Raw genomic sequence first — 20,182 nt, 5'->3', positions numbered from 1 at the left:
TTTTGTTGATATATTTTGTTTAATCCGCCAAGCAACAATTTTTTTCTTTTTAAGTTTCAACTTCGTTTTTTATTGTATTGCATCGGGTTAACAACACTTATTGACTACTAAGGTTCTTTTGTTGGCCCTGCAGTGTGTTGGTACAGCTGGGTTTGATCTCTGGGCCTCGTATTACCAAGCTGAGGTCAAACCCACGCCGCCACAGGACTTTCCGTAAAAAATGATTGTTTTTGAACTAATTGCTTGTAGCGTTATCTATTTATTTTTATTTTAAATTAAGATAAAGAGGCCGAGTTCAGCAAATAAATTTAAAGTTTAAATGATGGTGTATATGTATATGTTGAGCCTTTTAACTGTTTGATGTATTACCTTTTGGAAGATTAAATTTTAATATATAATAGCGCATTATATTTGAAACTGTCTCTTTCACCTTGCAATGTAATAACATAGTTTTTGGCCTGATTAATAGATTAAGGAATCAAATGGTAGGCTTAATGTTATTTGTGATTATTATGTTTGTTTCTGAAGAGCTACAATTCTTGAGTTGTAGAGCACATTGAACATTCATAAAAAAATATGATACTATTTTCAAATGTATCATCTATTTTTTTTTTTTACAAAGCTAACTACAAAAGTTGGTGTGCTAGGCATAGCCTAGGTGAATAAACTTCCAGAAATTACCAGGGCTTGTAGGGCTTATCTCAATGCAAGAGTCCCCTTCTAAAATATCTAATAATTATAAAACTTTTGGGTAATGTTTATATTAACAGAATATTTAGTTAGCCTAGCAAAAAAATGAACTTGCCTCTATAGTCAGGTTTGCATCATGAATCCAAATGTAATAGGCTACTCATTTGCATTGAAAATGAACTTTCCCTCCCCCCCTTATATAGGCCTAGCAATTCAGGGTATACATTTGCAAATTAGGGGTGGGTGTGGGGGTAAATTTCAAACTTACCTCTATAGTCAGATTGTTCTGTTTGATCTAAAGGGCTAGGCACACATAGCTGATTTCAGGAACCAATTTCAGCAAGGGTGTATTCCATGTCAAGTGATTATAATTAATGAAGCTAAGAGGTGGGGCTTAGTGATGTTTTTTGGTGGTTAATCATCATTAATTACATTCTAGACAAGGAATGTACTAAGGCTTTAGAGCCTTAGGCATGTAATTAATTGTATTTAATTATTATTTTAAATTAATGATGATTAATCACCAAAAAACATCACTAAGCCCCACCTCTTAGCATCATTAATTATAATCACTTGACATGGAATACACCCTTGCTGAAATCAGTTCCCAAAATCAGCTACATATGCCTAGCCCTTAAGATAGGTTAAAAAAGTTAGGAACAGCTTTCTTAGTTAGGGGGGGGGGGGACGGAAGAGAGGCAATAGCAAAAAAGAAACAAAAATTAATGACATACACTTTATTTTTATTCCAAATAGAATTACAGAGCCTCACTAAAGCTTATATCAAACAGAAACTATGCCATAGTTGAGGGATTATGTTGTATTTTTTTTAGTTCTGGCATATCCTCCCTTCCCCTGCAGAAATATTTAAAGTGGCACACTTTCTTAGATGAGATTATTGTTCTAGGAAGATCTAAGCATTGCTCTAAGCTTTGAATAAATCAATGGTAAAATTCTGCTTTAGCTACTTTTGGCTATCTTAGAAAGGGGTTAGGTTAGGAAAATGAAACTTTCAGGGATGGGTCTAACAGCTAAAGTATGTCCTTAGTGATTTAGCACATACATTGTATAAGAGTAAAATAAGAATCAAGCTGCAAAATTTTAGAATGTCTGCAGAGCCTAAAGACTATTTCCAGGGCCCAGAGGAAGTTGTCTGAGCCTTACAACCCTGCCAAATCCTTGCTTAAAGAATTTAAGAGGATGAGCTCTAAATTTGGTTAAAAGAAAAAAAAAATCCTAAAATGATTTAGAATCCTACACAAAATATTTGAACTGTGTTTCTAAAACTTGAAGCTAAAGGCAAGCATACTTTGACCAAAATTAAGGAAAGATGTTTCTTTTCCAAAGTTAAGGCAGGTATAGACCTGTATTTTATACAGTTTTCTAAGACTCAGAAATAGGGGAACTTAGGTCCTGAATTTGCTCCAGAAAGTTTTATCCTCTAATCCAGCTATTTTCTGGGATTGTGAACTGTGCCTCATACCAAAAATGCACCATTCTAGTTGAGCAGCTTTGCCATCTTTTTTTTTAAAAAGGGTTTGCCATCTATTTTTAATGCGTTGCCATCTATTTTTATATTAAATTAATTTGCCATCTATTTTAAATTAAAAGCTTTGCCATCCATTTTTAACATTATTGGTATTAGTGTCACCAAGGTAAATTGGAAATTACAGTTTGTTGAGATTAGTTTATATTAGATAGCAATATTAGCGTTTGATTTTGCACACCCATGTATATGCTATATCATAAAATAATCATACCCATCTGACCATTCCTTCAATTTTTTTTTTTTAAGTATCAACCTTGATAATTTGAAGAAAATTCTTTAGTTTTATTTTCATTGGAAAAAAAAGAAATGAATTTTCAAGCTCTCTTTAATTGTTGGGTGGTACTGTATTGACCCAGCAATTAAGAAAGAAAATGCTTGCATAAAAAAATAAATAAAATATTGTACTAGTAACATAATTTTTAATTGTGATTACAGCCAGAGGGATTATTAGCCAAAATGTTTGGGGAGGGGGGAAGGAATTTCACCAACTGCCTGATCACTTTTACTGATTTTTTTGGGCCATATTGCTATTAAGATTACTTCATTTGCTTACTATTACTACTACTAACAACTCACTGCAGCACCAAGCTGCCTGAGGCCAACACAGCAAGGCATGCTCCTCCTCCATCCCACTTTCTTCAAAGCCTCCTTCTTTACACCCTCCCAGGAAGTTTCCTTATGACATAATAAACATTTCCTTATGACATCCTCCCACCCCATTTGGGGACAACCTGCTTTTTGTTTCACTCTAAACAGTTGGCCAAAAGGGGCAATCTGAGGCCAACACAGCAAGGCATGCTCCTCCTCCATCCCACTTTATTCAAAGCCTCCTTCTTTACACCCTCACAGGAAGTTTCCTTATGACATAATAAATATTTCCTTATGACATCTTCCCACCCCATTTGGGGACAACCTGCTTTTTGTTTGGCTCTAGATAGTTGGCCAAAAGGGGCAATCTTTGGCAATCTGCCATCCTTCATCCACAAAACTTTTGCTAAATTCTTCAGTTTTTTTAAATGACTGAGACCAATCTTCTTCAACTATTGATTTTATGTCATTTATTTCCATCAGCTCATTTACCAAATAAAGAAAAGAATTGAGCCAGTAAAATTGCAGTTCTTTGCACAACTATTTTACCAACTGGCTAAAACATGGGAGGATGAGGGCATCCTCTCATACATGATGACCCTGGCTGTAGGTAAGGGGATAAAAGAAGAGAATTGTCTGTAGCTTAACTTGAACTTATGTCTATTTAGTTAGTTAGTTAGTTAGTTAGTTTAGTTAGTTAGTTAGTTTTTGAATGTTTTTTGAAACCCCAGGGTTATACAGTAAGCACTAAAGAAAGCATCAATAAGAAAGAACAGGGACTAATATGCCAGTATTTGTATTTTATTGTATAACCAATATGGTGTTTGGTCATAAAATGCCTCATAAGTTAACATGGTATTCACGTGATGGTAAGACAGCAAACCTCATTGATTATGTTATAGTAAACTGAAGACTGGCAGGATCAATACAAGATACTAGGGTATATAGGAGTGCTGTTATTGACGTTAAAAGTAAATATCACCATCTAGTAGTGTCAAGGGTTGATTTAAAACTGAAATATTGGAAGGGTAAGTATCTCCCGGGAAGTTATGATGTTGGTAGACTCCAGGATGAGAATTTGAGAGAAACTTTCCAGGAACAGTTGAATACTAAAATTGAGAGTTTAAAATTTGATAATGTGGAAGATGGTTGGAATAATTTTAGAAAAATAATTTGTGAAGTTGCTGAAGGTGTATTAGGGAAGAAAGCTAGAACTGTAGCTAAGAATATTAGTCAAAAAGCTTTATGTTTAATAGAAAAGAGAAGGAGCTTGTACAAGAATTATCGGAGTGATAGATCATATGCAAACGAAAGAAATGTAAAGAAAGTGGAGAAATCATTAAAATATGAAGTAAGAAGGTGTGAATTGGAGGCTATGGATCAAATTTATGATGATCTGGAAGATGCAGCTAGACGGCATAATAGTAAAATATTGTACTGGCACGTTAAAAAATTGAGAGGGAGTAGTCAATTCGGACTTGTCACAGTTAAAGATATGAATGGGGTCGCAACTAGCGATAAGGGAAAAACTAGAGAGAGCTGGGCCAAACATTTTGAGAACTTACTTAACCGAGATAGAGTTGCAGGAAAAAATATAGAGAAAAAAGAAAAAGTTTGTGATACTTTGGATGTGAAGGAAGATATGTTTTGTGAGGAGGAATAAGCAACAGTACTAAAAAGATTACAGAATAATAAGGCTCCAGGTGCTGATAGGGTGGTAAAATGAGTTTCTTAAATATGGTGGCTCTGAGGTCAGAAATAAGTTATTGAAGATTATGAATATGATTTTGCAAAAAGGGGAAGTACCTAACGATTTTAGGAAAACCTTAATTAAACCACTGTATAACAAAGGTGATAAGAGAGAGTGTGGTAATTACCGAGGCGTTAGTCTGGTCTCTGCAGGTAGTAAATTACTTAGTAATATGATACTTTTTAGACTGAGAGATGCCGTAGACAAAGTTTTAAGAGAAGAGCAGTGCGGTTTTAGAAAAGGTAGAGGATGTGTTGACCAAATTTTCACTCTTAGGCTAATAATTGAGAAGTGCCTGAGTTTTCAAAAACCTTTGGTCCTCAGTTTTATACATTATGAGCAAGCATTCGATTTTGTTGATAGAAGAGATTTAGTAAAGGTTTTACATTCGTATGGTATACCAGACAAATACGTTAAAGTGATTAGTGCTATGTACGAGAATAACACTGCTTCGTTTAAGGTAGGAAATGAGGTTAGCAGCTGGTTTTGTATTAAATGAGGAGTTAAGCAGTGTTATGTTCTATCCCCCTTTGAATGGATTATTTTGATGGACTTTGTCTTAAGGAGCACAAGAAAGGCAATGGGAGACCACAGAATCAAATGGGGTGGAAAGAGTCTCCTGGACTTGGATTATGCTGATGATTTAAGCATCCTAGATGAAAGTGTGAGTAAAACGAATGAACTTTTAGAGGTTTTGCAAGTTCAGGGTGCTAGAATTGGTTTGAAAATTAATGTTAAGAAGACTAAGTCACTAAGGCTAGGAATAAGTGAAGATGAAAAGGTGACGTTGGGTAATGAAAAGATTGATCAGGTGGGCTGCTTCACTTACCTTGGTAGTATTATTAGTAAAGATGGTGGAAGCAGTGAAGATGTTAAAAATAGAATAGGCAAGGCTCAGGGTGTTTTTTCACAGTAAAAAAAAAGTCTGGAAGAATAGGAAGATAAGTCTGCAAACCAAGATTAGAATATTAGAAGCTACAGTGATGACAGTGGTCAAATATGGCTCTGAAGCATGGACGCTCCGAAAAGTGGATGAAGATTTGCTAGATGTTTTCCAGAGAAATTGCTTAAGGATTGTTCTGGGTACCCGGCTGACTGACCGTATTTCAAACAATAGGCTATACGAAAAATGTGGTTTCAATACCGCTCTCTAGGGCTATAATGAAAGAAAGGTTGAGGTGGTTGGGGCAAGTTGTGCTGATGAAGGATGACAGATTGCCAAAGATTGTTCTTTTTGGCCAACCATCTAGGGCTAAACAGAAAGCAGGTTGTCTCTGTCTAGGGTAGGAGGACGTCATAAAGAAAGATTTAAAGGAACTCGAAAATTTGTGGGTGGGTGTAAAAAGGGAGGCTTTGAATAGATTGGGGTGGAGAAGGATCGTGCGTAGCTGTGTTGGCCTCGGTCGCCTTGGTGCTGCGGTGAGTTGTTAGTTAGTTTAGTTAGTTAGTTAGTTTTTGAATGTTTTTTGAAACCCCAGGGTTATACAGTAAGCACTAAAGAAAGCATTAATAAGAAAGAACAGGGACTAATATGCCAGTATTTGTATTTATTGTAGTTTTCCAGTATTTTTGAGTTATAATGTTGAGAAAAATGGAAGAGAAAGTATCAGTTTTGTATGAAACTAATATCATTTTTCTGATGAAACTAATATCAACAACATCATTTACCTTCTAACTAAGTATGACACTGTGAATTACAACATTTTAATCTATCTAATATTTTATACTTTTATAACTGTGAAGAATTACCTAAAATATGAAAGGTTTTAAACCAGCTCAACCATGATATCTTTTGACTAGATTAAGTACGTGTTCTTCCATGAGATTTTCTAGTAAGACTCTGCTTAGTACAAAATTTACTGTAGCCCTTTTTGCTATTATTTTCGTCTTTCTCTGATTTTTGTTATTTTGGCACTATGTGTTTTTTTCATATAACCACTCTATGTTTGTTTGTTTATATTTTTTCTGCTTTTAAGCTTCTCTTTGTGTTTTGTCCTTTTTTTTCGGTTTCTTGGTTCTCATTTGTAATGAAGAAACCTTATTTTAGTAAATGTGAAATATTGAGATTACTTTTCTCTTTTAATTGCATTTGAATTCTCTTAAATCAGTTGCTTTGTTACTGTTTTTTTATCTGTTTTACTCTTTTTCTACACTTTTTTTTTATCTGTCATTTTTTTTTTTTAGTTTTATGGGTTAAGGAGAGTTCTTTGATATCTGATATTCTTTCATATTTTCAAGGCTTATTGATCAAAATTCTGTCCATGAATATTAATCACTTCTGGCATGATTGGAGATCATTATAATCATGGGAAACATAATTAAGAAAACAAAGGAATTTCAGGTTAGTGATTTTTTTTATTTGTAAGATATGATTTGTTTAAGAAATAACTATCACCAGGTCAGATTGATCAAATTTGCATTTTGGAGTAAAATATAAGATTAAAAAAACACAGAAAACTAAGAAACACAGGAAAACAGTTTGACATATAGAATGGTTTAAAACAAAAAAATCATTCAAATTTGCTAAGGAATACATTAGCGCATAATAGTGCAGAATGAATCATTATTAAATTCTAGGGGAAATGGCTGACATTATTTTTAATTTTCTCACATTTTTCATTTTCCATTTTTGCTTTTATCCCCATTTTTTATTTTGGATTTTGCCCCTCTCCTCCCCCCCCCCCCAAAAAAAGAAAATTTTTGAATTGAATTCACTGATTGCTATTTTATAAGATTATTAAACGAAGTTGTAAGTCTACAAATAAAAAAAAATCAAAAAGAAATAGAACTGGTTGAATTTATAAAAAAAATGAAAAAGTAGATAAAACAAAAAGATGGAGCAAACGAGGGAAGTGGTATAGATAACAAGGAAAAGGGAAACTATTGGGATGACTTAGTAATTTTTGGTATTATAGGAAATATAAGTTTTTTTCATGTCTTCAAGTACTACAGCAAATGGAGGATAATATGGCAGTAATGGGGGAATGAATAATTCATTCACTGAATATTTGGTAAAACCGCCTTTTTATCAGTTGGTTTTAAAAGCATATGTGTAATAACATGTCAAAAATTATGAAACAAATAAAATTAAAAACGTTTATAAAAAAATCTAACATAATAATAAAAACACAAAAAGAGAGAAAAATGAGGAAACTGGCACAAACAACAGTAGAGGCAAATCGTTAAAAAAATTTATTACTTGTTAATTTTGTTATTTCAGAGTTTTGGGTCGTATCCAGGATTTTTTTTGGAGGGGGGGGGGGGGTTTACAAAAGGATTTTTTTTTTGGGAGGGGAGAGAGGGTTACATAAAAACAGACAAACATTTCGGGGGAGAGGGGTTCAAACCCATCTAATCCCCCTGGACACAGCCTTGTAAGAGTTATTAAAAAAAATCCTATCCTGAATTAATGCAATGATGGGGAGTCTATTTTGAGACGTTTTTTTTGTGGTTGGGTCTAGTGCTGTATTTTTAAAGGTTATTCATAGTAAAATACTGAACTCCAGCCCCATCTAGCTTTTAGGATTTTTCTGAGCTTTTTCAAGTAAAGTGCAAATGACCCTTTGGTCTTTAGAAGACTTGTGGAGTATTAGCTCTACTCCTGTTTGTGGTAATTTATGTTCTTTTGAAGTGCGACTTGATTATTCATTGTAATTTCTGTTTGTTTCGCCTTATTAAATTTGTTTTGCTCAATCCATCAAGCCTTAGAAATGCTAATCATTCAAGGAAACCATTAGACAGATTGACAGTTTTCAAGCCTTAGAGATATTTCTGAACTCTTTTTCTTAGGCTTAGCAGCAAATGTAAAAGCCATAATCGTTTTTTCTAAAATGCCCAGCAGCTCTAAGCTAATGTAAAAGCCGTAAATGTTTTCTGAAATGCTCAGCGCCTCAAAGCCAATGTAAAAGCCTTAAGCGTTTTCTGAAATGCTCAGTGGCTCTAAGTAAACGTAAAAGCCAGAAGCATTTTTTGAAATGCTCAGCAGCTCTAAGCCAATGTAAAAGCTGTAAGTGTGTTCTGAAATGCTCAGCAGCTCATAGCCAACGTGAAACCCGTAAGCGTTTTCTGAAATGGTCAGCAGCTCTAAGCCAACATAAAACCGTAAGCATTTTCTGAAATGCTCAGCAGCTCTAAGCCAACGTAAAACCAGTGAGCGTTTTTTAAATGCTCAGCAGCTCTAAGCCAACGTAAAAGCTGTAAGTGTTTTTTAAAATGCTCAGCGGCTCTAAAGTAGCGTTCACATGCTTGTCTAGCTAGAATACCATGTCTAGACACATGTCTAGCCAGAATTCAATGTCTAGGCAACAAACGTTCACAAGTAAAATTTGGTGCTTCGCTAAAACTACAAATTGAGTTTCAAATAGATTACAGTTGTCGTTTCTAGCTAATCAAAAGAGCTTATGCGGGCAAAACTTTCAAAATTTTAATCCCTATTTTTACTGTCATAAGACAATGGATGAGATGAGCCTAACAATTGCTTTGGTGCGCTTAACTATAATGTCTGGTGTTGCATATTTGCCTAAAAGGAAAAAAACAATTAATGAGAAAACAAAATTAAATTTCAGTTTAAAAATGTAAACTTAGATGATGAAAATAGCGTGTCTAGCGTGTCCAGCTAAGCACCGAATTTTACTTGTGAACGGTCGTTGCCTAGACATTGAAGTCTGGCTAGACACGTGTCTAGACATGGAATTCTAGCTAGACACGCATGTGAACGCCGCTTAAACCAACGTAAAACCGTAAGCATTTTCCGAAATGCTGAGCAGCTCTAGGCCAACGTAAAACCCGTAAGCGGTTTCTGAAATGCTCAGCAGCTCTAAGCCAACGTAAAAGCTGTAAATGTTTTCTAAAATGCTGAACGGCTCTAACCCAACGTAAAAGCCGTAAGTGTTTTTCTAAAATACTTTGCAGCACTGAGCAAACGTAAAAGCCGTAAGTGTTTTCTGAGATGCTCAGCGGCTCTAAGTAAACGTAAAAGCCATGAGCGTTTTCTGAAATGCTCAACGGCTCAAAGCCAATGTAAAAGCCGTAAGCGTTTTCTGAAATGCTCAGTGGCTCTAAGCCAACATAAAAGTCATAAGCGTTTTTCTGAAATGCTCTGCAGCGCTAAGTAAACGTAAAAGCCGTAAGCTTTTTCTGAGATGTTCAGTGGCTCTAAGCTAACGTAAAAGTCGTAAGTGTTTTCTGAGATGCTCAGCGGCTCTAAGTAAACGTAAAGGATGTAAGCGTTTTCTGAAATGCTCTGCGGCTGAAAGCCAATGTAAAAGCCGTAAGCCTTTTCTGAAATGATCAGTGGCTCTAAGTAAACATAAAAGCCGTAAACGTTTTCTGAAATGCTCAGCGGCTCAAAGCCAATGTAAAAGCCGTAAGCGTTTTCTGAAATGCTCAGTGGCTCTAAGCAAACGAAAAAGCCGTAAGTGTTTTCTGAAATGCTCAGCGGCTCAAAGTCAATGTAAAAGCCGTAAGCGTTTTCTGAAATGCTCAGTGCCTCTAAGCAAGCGTAAGAGCCGTAAGTGTTTTCTCAGATGCTCAGCGGCTCTAAGTAAATGTAAAAGCCGTAAGCGTTTTTTGAAATGCTCACCGGCTCAAAGCCAGTGTAAAAGCCGTAAGCGTTTTCTGAAATGCTCAGTGACTCTAAGCCAATGTAAAAGCCGTAAGCGTTTTTCTAAAATGCTCTGAAGCGCTAAGCAAACGTAAAAGCCCTAAGCTTTTTCTGAAATGTTCAGTGGCTCTAAGCTAACGTAAAAGCCGTAAGTGTTTTCTGAGATACTCAGTGACTCTAAGTAAAGGTGAAAGCCGTAAGCATTTTCTGAAATGCTCAGCGACTCAAAGCAAATGTAAAAGCCGTAAGCATTTTCTCAAATGCTCAGCGGCTCTAAGTAAATGTAAAAGCTGTAAGTATTTTCTGAAATGCTCGGCAGCTTTAGGCCAATGTAAAGCCCGTAAGCGTTTACTGAAATGTTCAGCAGCTCTAAGCCAACGCAAAAACCGTAAGCGTTTTCTAAAATGCTCAGCGGCTCTAAGCCAAACTAACAGCCGTAAAAGTTTTTTCTAAAATGCTCAGCCGCTTTAAGCAAAAGTAAATGCCGTAAGAGTTTTCTGAAATATTCAGTGACTGTAAGCTACCGTAAAAGCCGTAAGTGTTTTCTGAAATGCTCAGCAGCTCAAAGCTAATGTAAAAGCCGCAAGCGTTTTCTGAAATGATCAGCAGCCCTAAGCAAACGTAAAACCCGTAAGTGTTTTCTGAAATGCTCAGTGGCTCAAAGCTAGTGTAAAAGCCGCAAGCGTTTTCTGAAATGCTCAGCAGCCCTAAGAAAACGTAAAACCCGTAAGTGTTTTCTGAAATGCTCAGTGGCTCAAAGTCAATGTAAAAGCCATAAGCATTTTCTAAAATGCTCAGTGGCTGTAAGCCAACGTAAAAGCCGTGAATATTTTTTCTAAAATGCTCAGCAGCTTTAAGCAAACGTAAATGCCGTAAGAGTTTTCTGAAATATTCAGTGGCTCTAAGCTACCGTAAAAGCCGTAAGTGGTTTCTGAAATGCTCAGCAGCTCAAAGCCAATGTAAAAGCCGCAAGTTTTTTCCTGAAATGCTCAGCAGCCCTAAGCAAACGTAAAACCCGTAAGTGTTTTCTGAAATGCTCAGCGGCTCAAAGTCAATGTAAAAGCCGTAAGCGTTTTCTGAAATGCTCAGCGGCTGTAAGCCAACGTAAAAGCCGTAAACGTTTTTTCTAAAATGCTCAGCAGCTTTAAGTAAACGTAAATGCCGTAAGAGTTTTCTGAAATATTCAGTGGCTCTAAGCTACCGTAAAAGCCGTAAGTGTTTTCTGAAATTCTCAGCAGCTCAAAGCCAATGTAAAAGCCGCAAGCGTTTCTGAAATGCTCAGCAGCCCTAAGCAAACGTAAAACCCATAAGTGTTTTCTGAAATGCTCAGCGGCTCAAAGCCAAGCCGCTAGCGTTTTCTGAAATGCTCAGCATCCCTAAGCAAACTTAAAACCGTAAGCATTTTCTGGAATGTTCAGCAGCTCTAAGCCAACGTAAAACCCGTGAGCGTTTTCTGAAATACTCAGCAGCTCTAAGCCAACGTAAAAGCAGTAAGCGTTTTCTGAAATACTTCGCGGCTCTCACGTTAAAACTGGGAACAACTTAAAAAAAACAAAAATATATAAAATGCTATGGGATGAATGATGCTAATGGCTCCCCTGCAACTTAAGCCACCTACCAGCTGTACATTCGGAATGAATTGCAGACGAGGAAACAATTTATCTCCACTTCTCCGATTTATCTCTAGCTTTATTTTAGCAAAGACACCAAGGAAAAAAGTGAGCAAAATTATGGCGTCATGAACATAAAAATGATAGGCCTTGGAAGTTTTGGGACAAGACCTATTGGATGCCGAAATTTGTTCGCTTTGGATTCCAGTTGTCGATTTTCAGAAGAAGAAGAATATCTGTTTTCGTAAAGTTTAGAAATCAAACTTCAAACATCAAACTTCAAAAATGAAACATCAAAAGAACAAATTTAAATTCCTGGTATTTCCTGATTGAGTTCAAATTGAAATGCTAAATGCCCTCTCCGCAACAGCAACCTTATAAGAAAATCGAAATATATTTTCTTGTGATTATTATCTCTTCTAATCAGCAGTTGTTCTAAACCAATTCTGCTCAAGTCATCCTCAGGGCTATACTGTGGTGTTTATCCTCCCCATAGTATAGTGCAGACGGTTTGATATCATCTATTTTCCTTTCTTGTTTTAGTTTTATTTTTGTGTTTAAAGCTTTTTCCAATAGGCAATGATTAGAAGTCTTCCAAAAAAAAAAGTCCCCCAGATCCCAAATCAAATTCCAGTGAAAGTGTCATAGTTAAAGATACCCATCCTGGCTGGTCAAGCACCCTATCTCAAAGTTTTAATGATAGCTCCAATTCGGAGAATAGGACAATGATAAGTGTAGGGGCTAATGTAACCATAAATGATGATAATGGGTTTCAAGAGGTCCTCTCTAGAAGTTCGAAAAAAAGGAAAAAAATCTCCCCAATTAACAGCCTTTCCCCTCTCCCTGCCCAAGATCCTCCCTCCAAAAACTTAGGAATTTACCTTAAAATTACTCCCACTACCCCCTTTGAAATAAAAATGATCACTGCAAGAAGAGTTGCAATTTTTAAACTGCTAAAATCAATGTTCTCTCTTAACATTAACCGTGATGGATCTCTGCTAATAGCTGTAGAAGATCAGAAATCAGCAGATACAATAATTAACCTTAAATCCCTTCTGAATAACCCAATTATTGCATCTAATTGGAACCCTAAACAATCACCAACAAAAATAGTAGTTTATAATGTTCCCCCAGAGATATCTACTCAGGAGTTAAAAGAAGGCCTTTCAGATAGGGCTTGAAACACAATCCCAGTTCAGGATGTTACCCAACTTGGAAAACCCAACTCTAATGGCCTAAAAACTAGTAGATCCTTCTTATTCACACTGAAGGATAAAATTGATATCCCAGAAAAATTATTCCTATTTGGGCAAATCAAACCACACAAGGAATACAAAAATAATCCTATTCAGTGTCAGAAGTGTTTCAAACTGTGACACACAACAAACAAATGCAATGAAATTCTCCAAGAGTGTAGTAATTGTAAATCTTTCCATCCTAAAGAGCTGACAACTTGCAACAACACCCAGCCTACATGCATCAATTGCAAAGGCCCACATGAATCTACAAATAAATCATTATGCCCTGCATACAAGAAAAGAGCTCTAACACTCCAAATATCAACAGAGAAGGCCATCCCATACCCCTTTGCAGCAATGGAAGCAAATGCCGCCCAACAATACCAAATAAAGCCTGTAATGAAACCAACCAAAACCCCCAAGTCAAATGCCCCCAATGCATCAAGCACCCCATATAAAACACCATCTTCTAAGCCCCCATGCTCAAATCCCTATCAGAAGGAATCATCAAGCCAACAAGCATCCTTTTCTGGTGAGATGAGGCCAGCCTGGCCCTCCCTCCCAAGAAGAAACAAACCAGAATCACTACCAGGAATCAATCCCTTAACCAACAGACAGGATGCACTACCAAAAATGCAATCCCCAAATCTATGCTTATTCATTCTAAACTGTAATGCAGTTCAGGCCATGAACATACATCAACTACAGAAAATAAAAATTATTGCAGAATTGGCAAAAATATACATCTCAGAGGATATGCTCATTCAAGCAAAAAAAGATCTTGCTTTACTCTTAACAAAGCTGAACATTGATACACAGTCATATGAAGAATAAATCAACACCACAACATTTATCAATACTCCAATGGAATGTAAGATCACTCACAGAAAATAAGCTAAATGAACTAATATCATTTATAAATAATAATTCAATTAATATTGCTTGCCTCCAGGAAACTCATTTAACCCAAAATCAACCAATTAAGTCTCTGGGATATACTATCCTGAGAAAGGATAGATCTTCAGAGAGAAAAGGAGGTGGTGTAGCTTTATTAGTTAATAATAATATAAAATTTTGTGGCATCAATTTTCCAGATTTTGAAAATGATGTTGATGTAATTGGTATAAGTGTTTGGCTGAATAATTTAAAAACCTACATTATAAGCTTTTATAACCCTAATGGCCAAACTACAGATGCCAAGGATTTCTTTAATTATATAAATAATTCTAATATGTTAAAAAATATCATTATTTGTGGTGATTTCAATGCCCACAGCCTTTTGTGGGGGAATAAACCAGCAAATAAAGCTGGTAAATTTATTGAGCATATGACTTCAAATAATAATGAATTAGTTGTTGCTACCCCTCCAAACCTGAATACTTATTTCAACCCCAAAAGTGGCAATTTCTCCACAATTGACCTACAAATTGTGTCTTTAAATTTTTTGAACAAAATTTACATAAATAAAATTGATACTCTATGTACAGACCACTTTGCCATAGTTTGCTCCCTAAATGAACCTGCTGAAACCTTATCTCATACATCCAAATATATCAACACTAAAGCAAATTGGTCTATGTTCCAATATAAGCTAAATGATGAAATTACAAGTTTCACCCAAAGTTCATGCATTTCTAACACAACAGTTGACACATATGCTGAAGCCTTGACATCTTTACTAATAAATACACCTAATCATGCTATCCCCAGGAAAACACCTAAGAAAACATTCCCTAAACAAATTCCTAAAGCATGGTGGACAAATGAGTGCCTAAATAAATGGAGGATAAAAAAGGCAGCTAGGACAGAATTCATAAAAAAACCATCACCTACTACATATTTAAAAAAATTACAAGCAGAATCTAATCTAAAAAGGACTATAATAGATGCTAAATATAAATACTGGAATAATTTTGCAAATAATCTCTCCAGAGAAACAAATGAGCCAATTATACATAAAGTCATAAGTCACATATGTGGGAAAAAGACTTCTCCCAACCCACTCCTGTATGAGCTTATACATAATAATACCCATTATGACAATGATAATGAAAAGGCTAACCTATTTGCAACTCTTTTTGTTAATAAGCTAACATCAAATAATCAAAGCAAAGTGTCCACAATTCCTATGAACCCTAGTTACCAACCACGCCCAGGATCTGAGTACATAACTAATCTATTTTCAATCCAGGTATTAAATAATGCAATACATCATATTAGGTCCAAAACTAGCAGCAGCTATGACAATATACACCCTACATGGATAAAGAATCTCGCACCTTCATACAAACAAGAACTGATAAATTGTTATAATCATACTTGGATATCTTCTATGCTCCCCAATATATGGAAATGTTCGTCGCTCCTACCAATCCTAAAGAAAAATAAACCAAAAGATAACCCTAAGTCTTATAGGCCCATAATGATTACACCTGTGATGGGGAAAATAATGGAGAAAATGATTTATCACAGACTCCTCTGGTTTGTTGAAAATAATAACATGATCCCACACACTCAAACTGGATTCAGGAAATACCACTTCTCAACAGATGCTTTCATTTTGCTAACAAATGCAATAAATGAATCTTTCTCAAAAAATAATATATTAGTGGCAGCTTTCCTAGATTTTGAAGGAGCATATGACAATGTGAACCACCAAATCCTTTTAAATAAACTTGCAAACCTTGGAGTACCTCCTAAGCTAGTATCCTTTATTATATCCTTCATAGAAGTGCGAAGTTTCATTGTTTGTGTTGGTTCAGCCTCTTCACCCCAAAAGACAATATCCAAAGGCCTACCTCAGGGAGCAGTCCTCAGTTGCCTCCTATTTGCCCTATATCTCTGGGACATGAACCTACCCCTCACGAATCTACAATGTGCTGACGATCTGGTGCTCTGGTCATCTGGCAACACCTTTGAGATAGCACAGTCAAATCTGCAAAAGTCACTTTTCCAGTTTGAAAAATTCTCTCAACATTCAGATTTACCCATTGCACCCACCAAGTCAAAAATAATTCAATTTCACCGGAAGCGAAACCATTTTAATGCAAAAGTAACTCTAAATAAAACAACTATTCCAGAAGATAATCATATTAATTACCTAGGTCTCATGCTTAACCAAAAACTTAATTTCAACCTCCACATCTCAAACACAATAAGAAAATGCTATAGAAAAACAATTATACTAAAAAGACTTCTTTCCACACCTTGGGGTTGTAAGGAGAAAAGCTGACGCCAGTTTTATAAATCACATATAAGACCCCATATTGACTATGGGCTCATTGTCTATGGTGCTTGTGCAAAGACCCAGATGCAAAAAATTGAAACAACACAAAATGATATAATACGTCTCATATTTGGTCTTAGGAAACCCACAAGCACCAAGTTTCTGCTTATGGAGAGTGGATTAACAACAATAAGGGATAGACGTAGCTTTCTGTTGATAAAACATCTCACAAAAATTGAATCAAATAGCTCACACACATTACATAATTGGTTAAGAAATCCAGCCATGTATAGAGGTATTGCAGATGAGTATGCCAATATTCAAAAGGAGTCCCCTGTACCAGCAAAGTCTATCGCACGTACTTTCCCCCAATCCCCTCCATGGAATTGGTCATTTCCCATAATAAATACTGAATTTTCAAAATGGAATAAAGATTTAACCCCCATTGCTTTTGTCCAGAAAAAATTTCCAGAACTTAATACAATTATCTATAAAAATCACTTCCAAATATTTGTTGATGGGTCAAAAATGGACGAGAAGGTTGCAAGTGGTGTTTTCCTTCCTCACCTGACAATTGCAATGGGAGAGAGATTATTTAATAATTTATCTATAATGTCTGCTGAGTTAAATGCCATAATCATGGCATTAGAACACCTTAAGCAAAACCAACCTTTGATTGAAAATTTGAATAATATTATCATCTATTCCGACTCTTTATCAAGCCTTGAGTTGCTGGCCTCAGCTCCTCAATATAAGTTGGACATTGACACTTATCATTGTCTCAGTATTATTAATAATCTTGCTTCAAGTGGCATAAAAACTTACTTTCAGTACATTCCTAGCCACTCTGGCATAAGTGGTAATCATCAGGTTGATGAAATAGCAAAAAATGCTATAAATATTGACCAGCCAAGTGGGAGACCAATCCCAATTAGAGATATTTACCGATGGAGGCTATCAGATATTAATTTTAATAAGATTAATCCTATCCTTTCCCCCTTTCCCAATAAGCATCTTTCTAAAATTTATCATAGAATTCGTTCTGGAACAAATGGACTAAATTTCCTTGCATTCTCATATAAGCTTTCTAATTCAAGTGGCTCAATTCCCCTGTCCCCTCTTTGCAGGCATTGTAATATGAATAATGAAACAATTGACCATTGCCTATTTAAATGTAATATGCTGACGTCTGCACAACATACCTTGCTTTGTAAACTGTTAAAATACTTCAAACACCACAAAATCCCACTATCAGCCAAGAGCCTAGCCAACTATACCTGCACACAGAGCATAGAAATCGACATCTATCATCTTATATTTGAACTCCTAGAGTCAAAAGATCTGCTGAAAGATATCTGAATATATCTAATAAATATGAGGCAATCAAGCCAGTAGCTCTGTAGCCCACAGAGTGAAGCAAAAGGAAAAGTGCTAAATAGTGTTACTGAAAAGCCCGCCTGCTGTTAAATAGAAGAAGAAGAGCAACCTTATAAGAAAATCAAAATATATTTTCTTGTGATTATTATCGCTTCTAATCAGCAGTTGTACCAAATCTATCCTGCTCAAGTCATCCTCAGGGCTATACTGTGGTGTTTATCCTCCCCATAGTATAGTGCAGACGGTTTGATATCATCTATTTTCCCTTCTTGTTTTAGTTTTATATTTGTGTTTAAAGCTTTTTCCAATAGGCAACGTTTAGAAGTCCTCCAAAAAAAACGTCCCCCCAGATCCCAAATCAAATTCCATAGTGAAAGATAGCCATCCTGGCTGGTCAAGCACATTATCTGAAAGTTCTAATGACGGCTCCAATTCGGAGAATAGGACAATGATAACTGTAGATCCTAATGCAAACATAAATGATGATAATGGGTTTCAAGAGGTCCCCTCTAGAAGCTCTAAAAAAAGGAAAAAAATCTCCCCAATTAAAAGCATTTCCCCTCTCCCTGCCCAAGATCCTCCCTCCAAAAACTTAGGAATTTACCTTAAAATCACTCCCACTACCCCCTTTGAAATAAAAATGATCACTGCAATAAGAGTTGCAATTTTTAAATTGCTAAAATCAATGTTCTCGCTTAACATTAACCGTGATGGATCTCTGCTAATAGCTGTAGAAGATCAGAAATCAGCAGATACAATAATTAACCTAAAATCCCTTTTGAATACCCCAATTATTGCATCTAATTGGAACCCAAAACAATCACCAACTAAAATTGTAGTTTATAATGTTCCCCCAGAGATATCTACTCAGGAGTTAAAAGAAGGCCTCTCAGATAGGGCTGGAAACACAATCCCAGTTGAGGATTTTACCCAACTTGGAAAACCTATCTCTAATGGCCTAAAAATTAGTAGATCCTTCTTATTCACACTGAAGGATAAAATTGATATCCCAGAAAAATTATTCCTATTTGGGCAAATCAAACCACACAAGGAATACAAACCTAAGTCTATTCAGTATCAGAAGTGTTTCAAATTCGGACACACGACAAACAAATGCAATGCAATTCTCCAAGAGTGTAGTAACTGTAAATTATTCCACCCTAAAGCGCTGACAACTTGCAATAACACTCAGCCTACGTGCATCAATTGCAAAGGCCCACATGAATCTACAAATAAATCTTTATGCCCTGCATACAAGAAAAGAGCTCTAACACTCCAAATATCAACAGAGAAGGCCATCCCATACCCCTTTGCTGCAATGGAAGCAAATGCTGCCCAACAATACCAAATAAAGCCTGTAATGAAACCAACCAAAACCCCCAAGTCAAATGCCCCCCATGCATCAAGCACCCCCTCTCAAACACCATCTTCTAAGCCCCCTAGCTCAAATCCCTATCAGAAGGAATCACCAAGCCAACAAGCCTCCTTGTCCGGTGAGATGAGGTCAGCCTGGCCCCCCCTCCCAAGAAGAAACAAACCAGAAATACTACCAGGAATCAATCCCTTAACCAACAAACAGGATGCACAACCAAAAATACAATCCCCAAATATATGCTTATTCATTCTAAACTGTAATGCAGCTCAGGCCATGAACATACATCAACTACAGAAAACAAAAATTATTGCAGAATTGGCAAAAATCTACATCCCTGATAATATGCTCATTCAAGCAAAAAAAAATCTTGCTTTACTTTTAACAAAGCTGAATATTAATACACAGCCATATGAAGAATAAATCAACAAAACAAAATATATCAATACTTCAATGGACTGTAAGATCACTCACAGAAAATAAGCTAAATGAACTAATATCATTTATGAACAATAATTCCATTAATATTGCTTGCCTCCAGGAAATTCATTTAACCCAAAATCAACAAATTAAGTCTCCGGGATATACTATCCTGAGAAAGGATAGGTCATCAGAGAGAAAAGGAGGCGGTGTAGCTTTAATAATAAATAACAAGATAAAATTTTATGGCATCACTTTTCCAGAATTTGCAAATGATGTTGATGTAATTGGTATCAGTGTTTGGCTGAATAATTTAAAAACCTACATAATAAGCTTTTATAACCCTAATGGCCAAACTACAGATGCCAAGGATTTCTTTAATTATATAAATAATTTTAATATGTTAAAAAATATCATTATTTGTGGTGATTTCAATTCCCACAGCCTTTTGTGGGGGAATAAACCAGCAAATAAAGCTGGTAAATTCATTGAGCATATGACTTCAAATATTAATGAATTAGCTGTTGCTACCCCTCCAAACCTGAACGCATATTTCAACCCCAAAAGTGGCAGATTCTCCACAATTGCCTACAAATTGTGTCATTAAATTTTTGAACAAAATTTACATAAATAAAATTGATAGTCTATGTACTGACCACTTTGCTATAGTTTGCTCTCTAAATGAACCTGCTGAAACTTTATCTCATACATCCAAATATATCAACACTAAAGTAGATTGGTCTATGTTCCAAAATAAGCT

General features: G+C 35.8%; 1 protein-coding gene across 4 annotated transcripts in view; it reads left to right on the top strand.

The window, feature by feature from the left end:
- Positions 1 to 288: 288 nt before the first annotated feature.
- The window catches only part of S6KL (ribosomal protein S6 kinase like), a 598,861-nt gene continuing 578,967 nt past the window's right edge, over positions 289 to 20,182 (top strand). For 2 of the 4 annotated variants that reach the window (XM_089097757.1, XM_089097760.1), the window contains exons 1-2: positions 320 to 485; positions 6,816 to 6,918. In XM_089097757.1, the coding sequence (XP_088953883.1) occupies positions 6,883 to 6,918 (36 nt within the window). In that variant the 5' untranslated portion in view covers positions 320 to 485; positions 6,816 to 6,882. Of the gene's footprint in view, positions 486 to 6,815; positions 6,919 to 20,182 lie in introns of all 4 variants that reach the window. The other 2 variants (XM_089097759.1, XM_089097758.1) reach the window with 2 other exon arrangements.

This window comes from Artemia sp. Qi Xiang Cuo, chromosome 12 (genome assembly GCF_049724085.1).
Source record: "Artemia sp. Qi Xiang Cuo chromosome 12, ASM4972408v1, whole genome shotgun sequence".
NCBI classification, from domain to species: domain Eukaryota; kingdom Metazoa; phylum Arthropoda; class Branchiopoda; order Anostraca; family Artemiidae; genus Artemia; species Artemia sp. Qi Xiang Cuo.
Note: the sequence above shows the minus strand (reverse complement) of the source record. Positions and strands in the feature narration are given on the sequence as shown.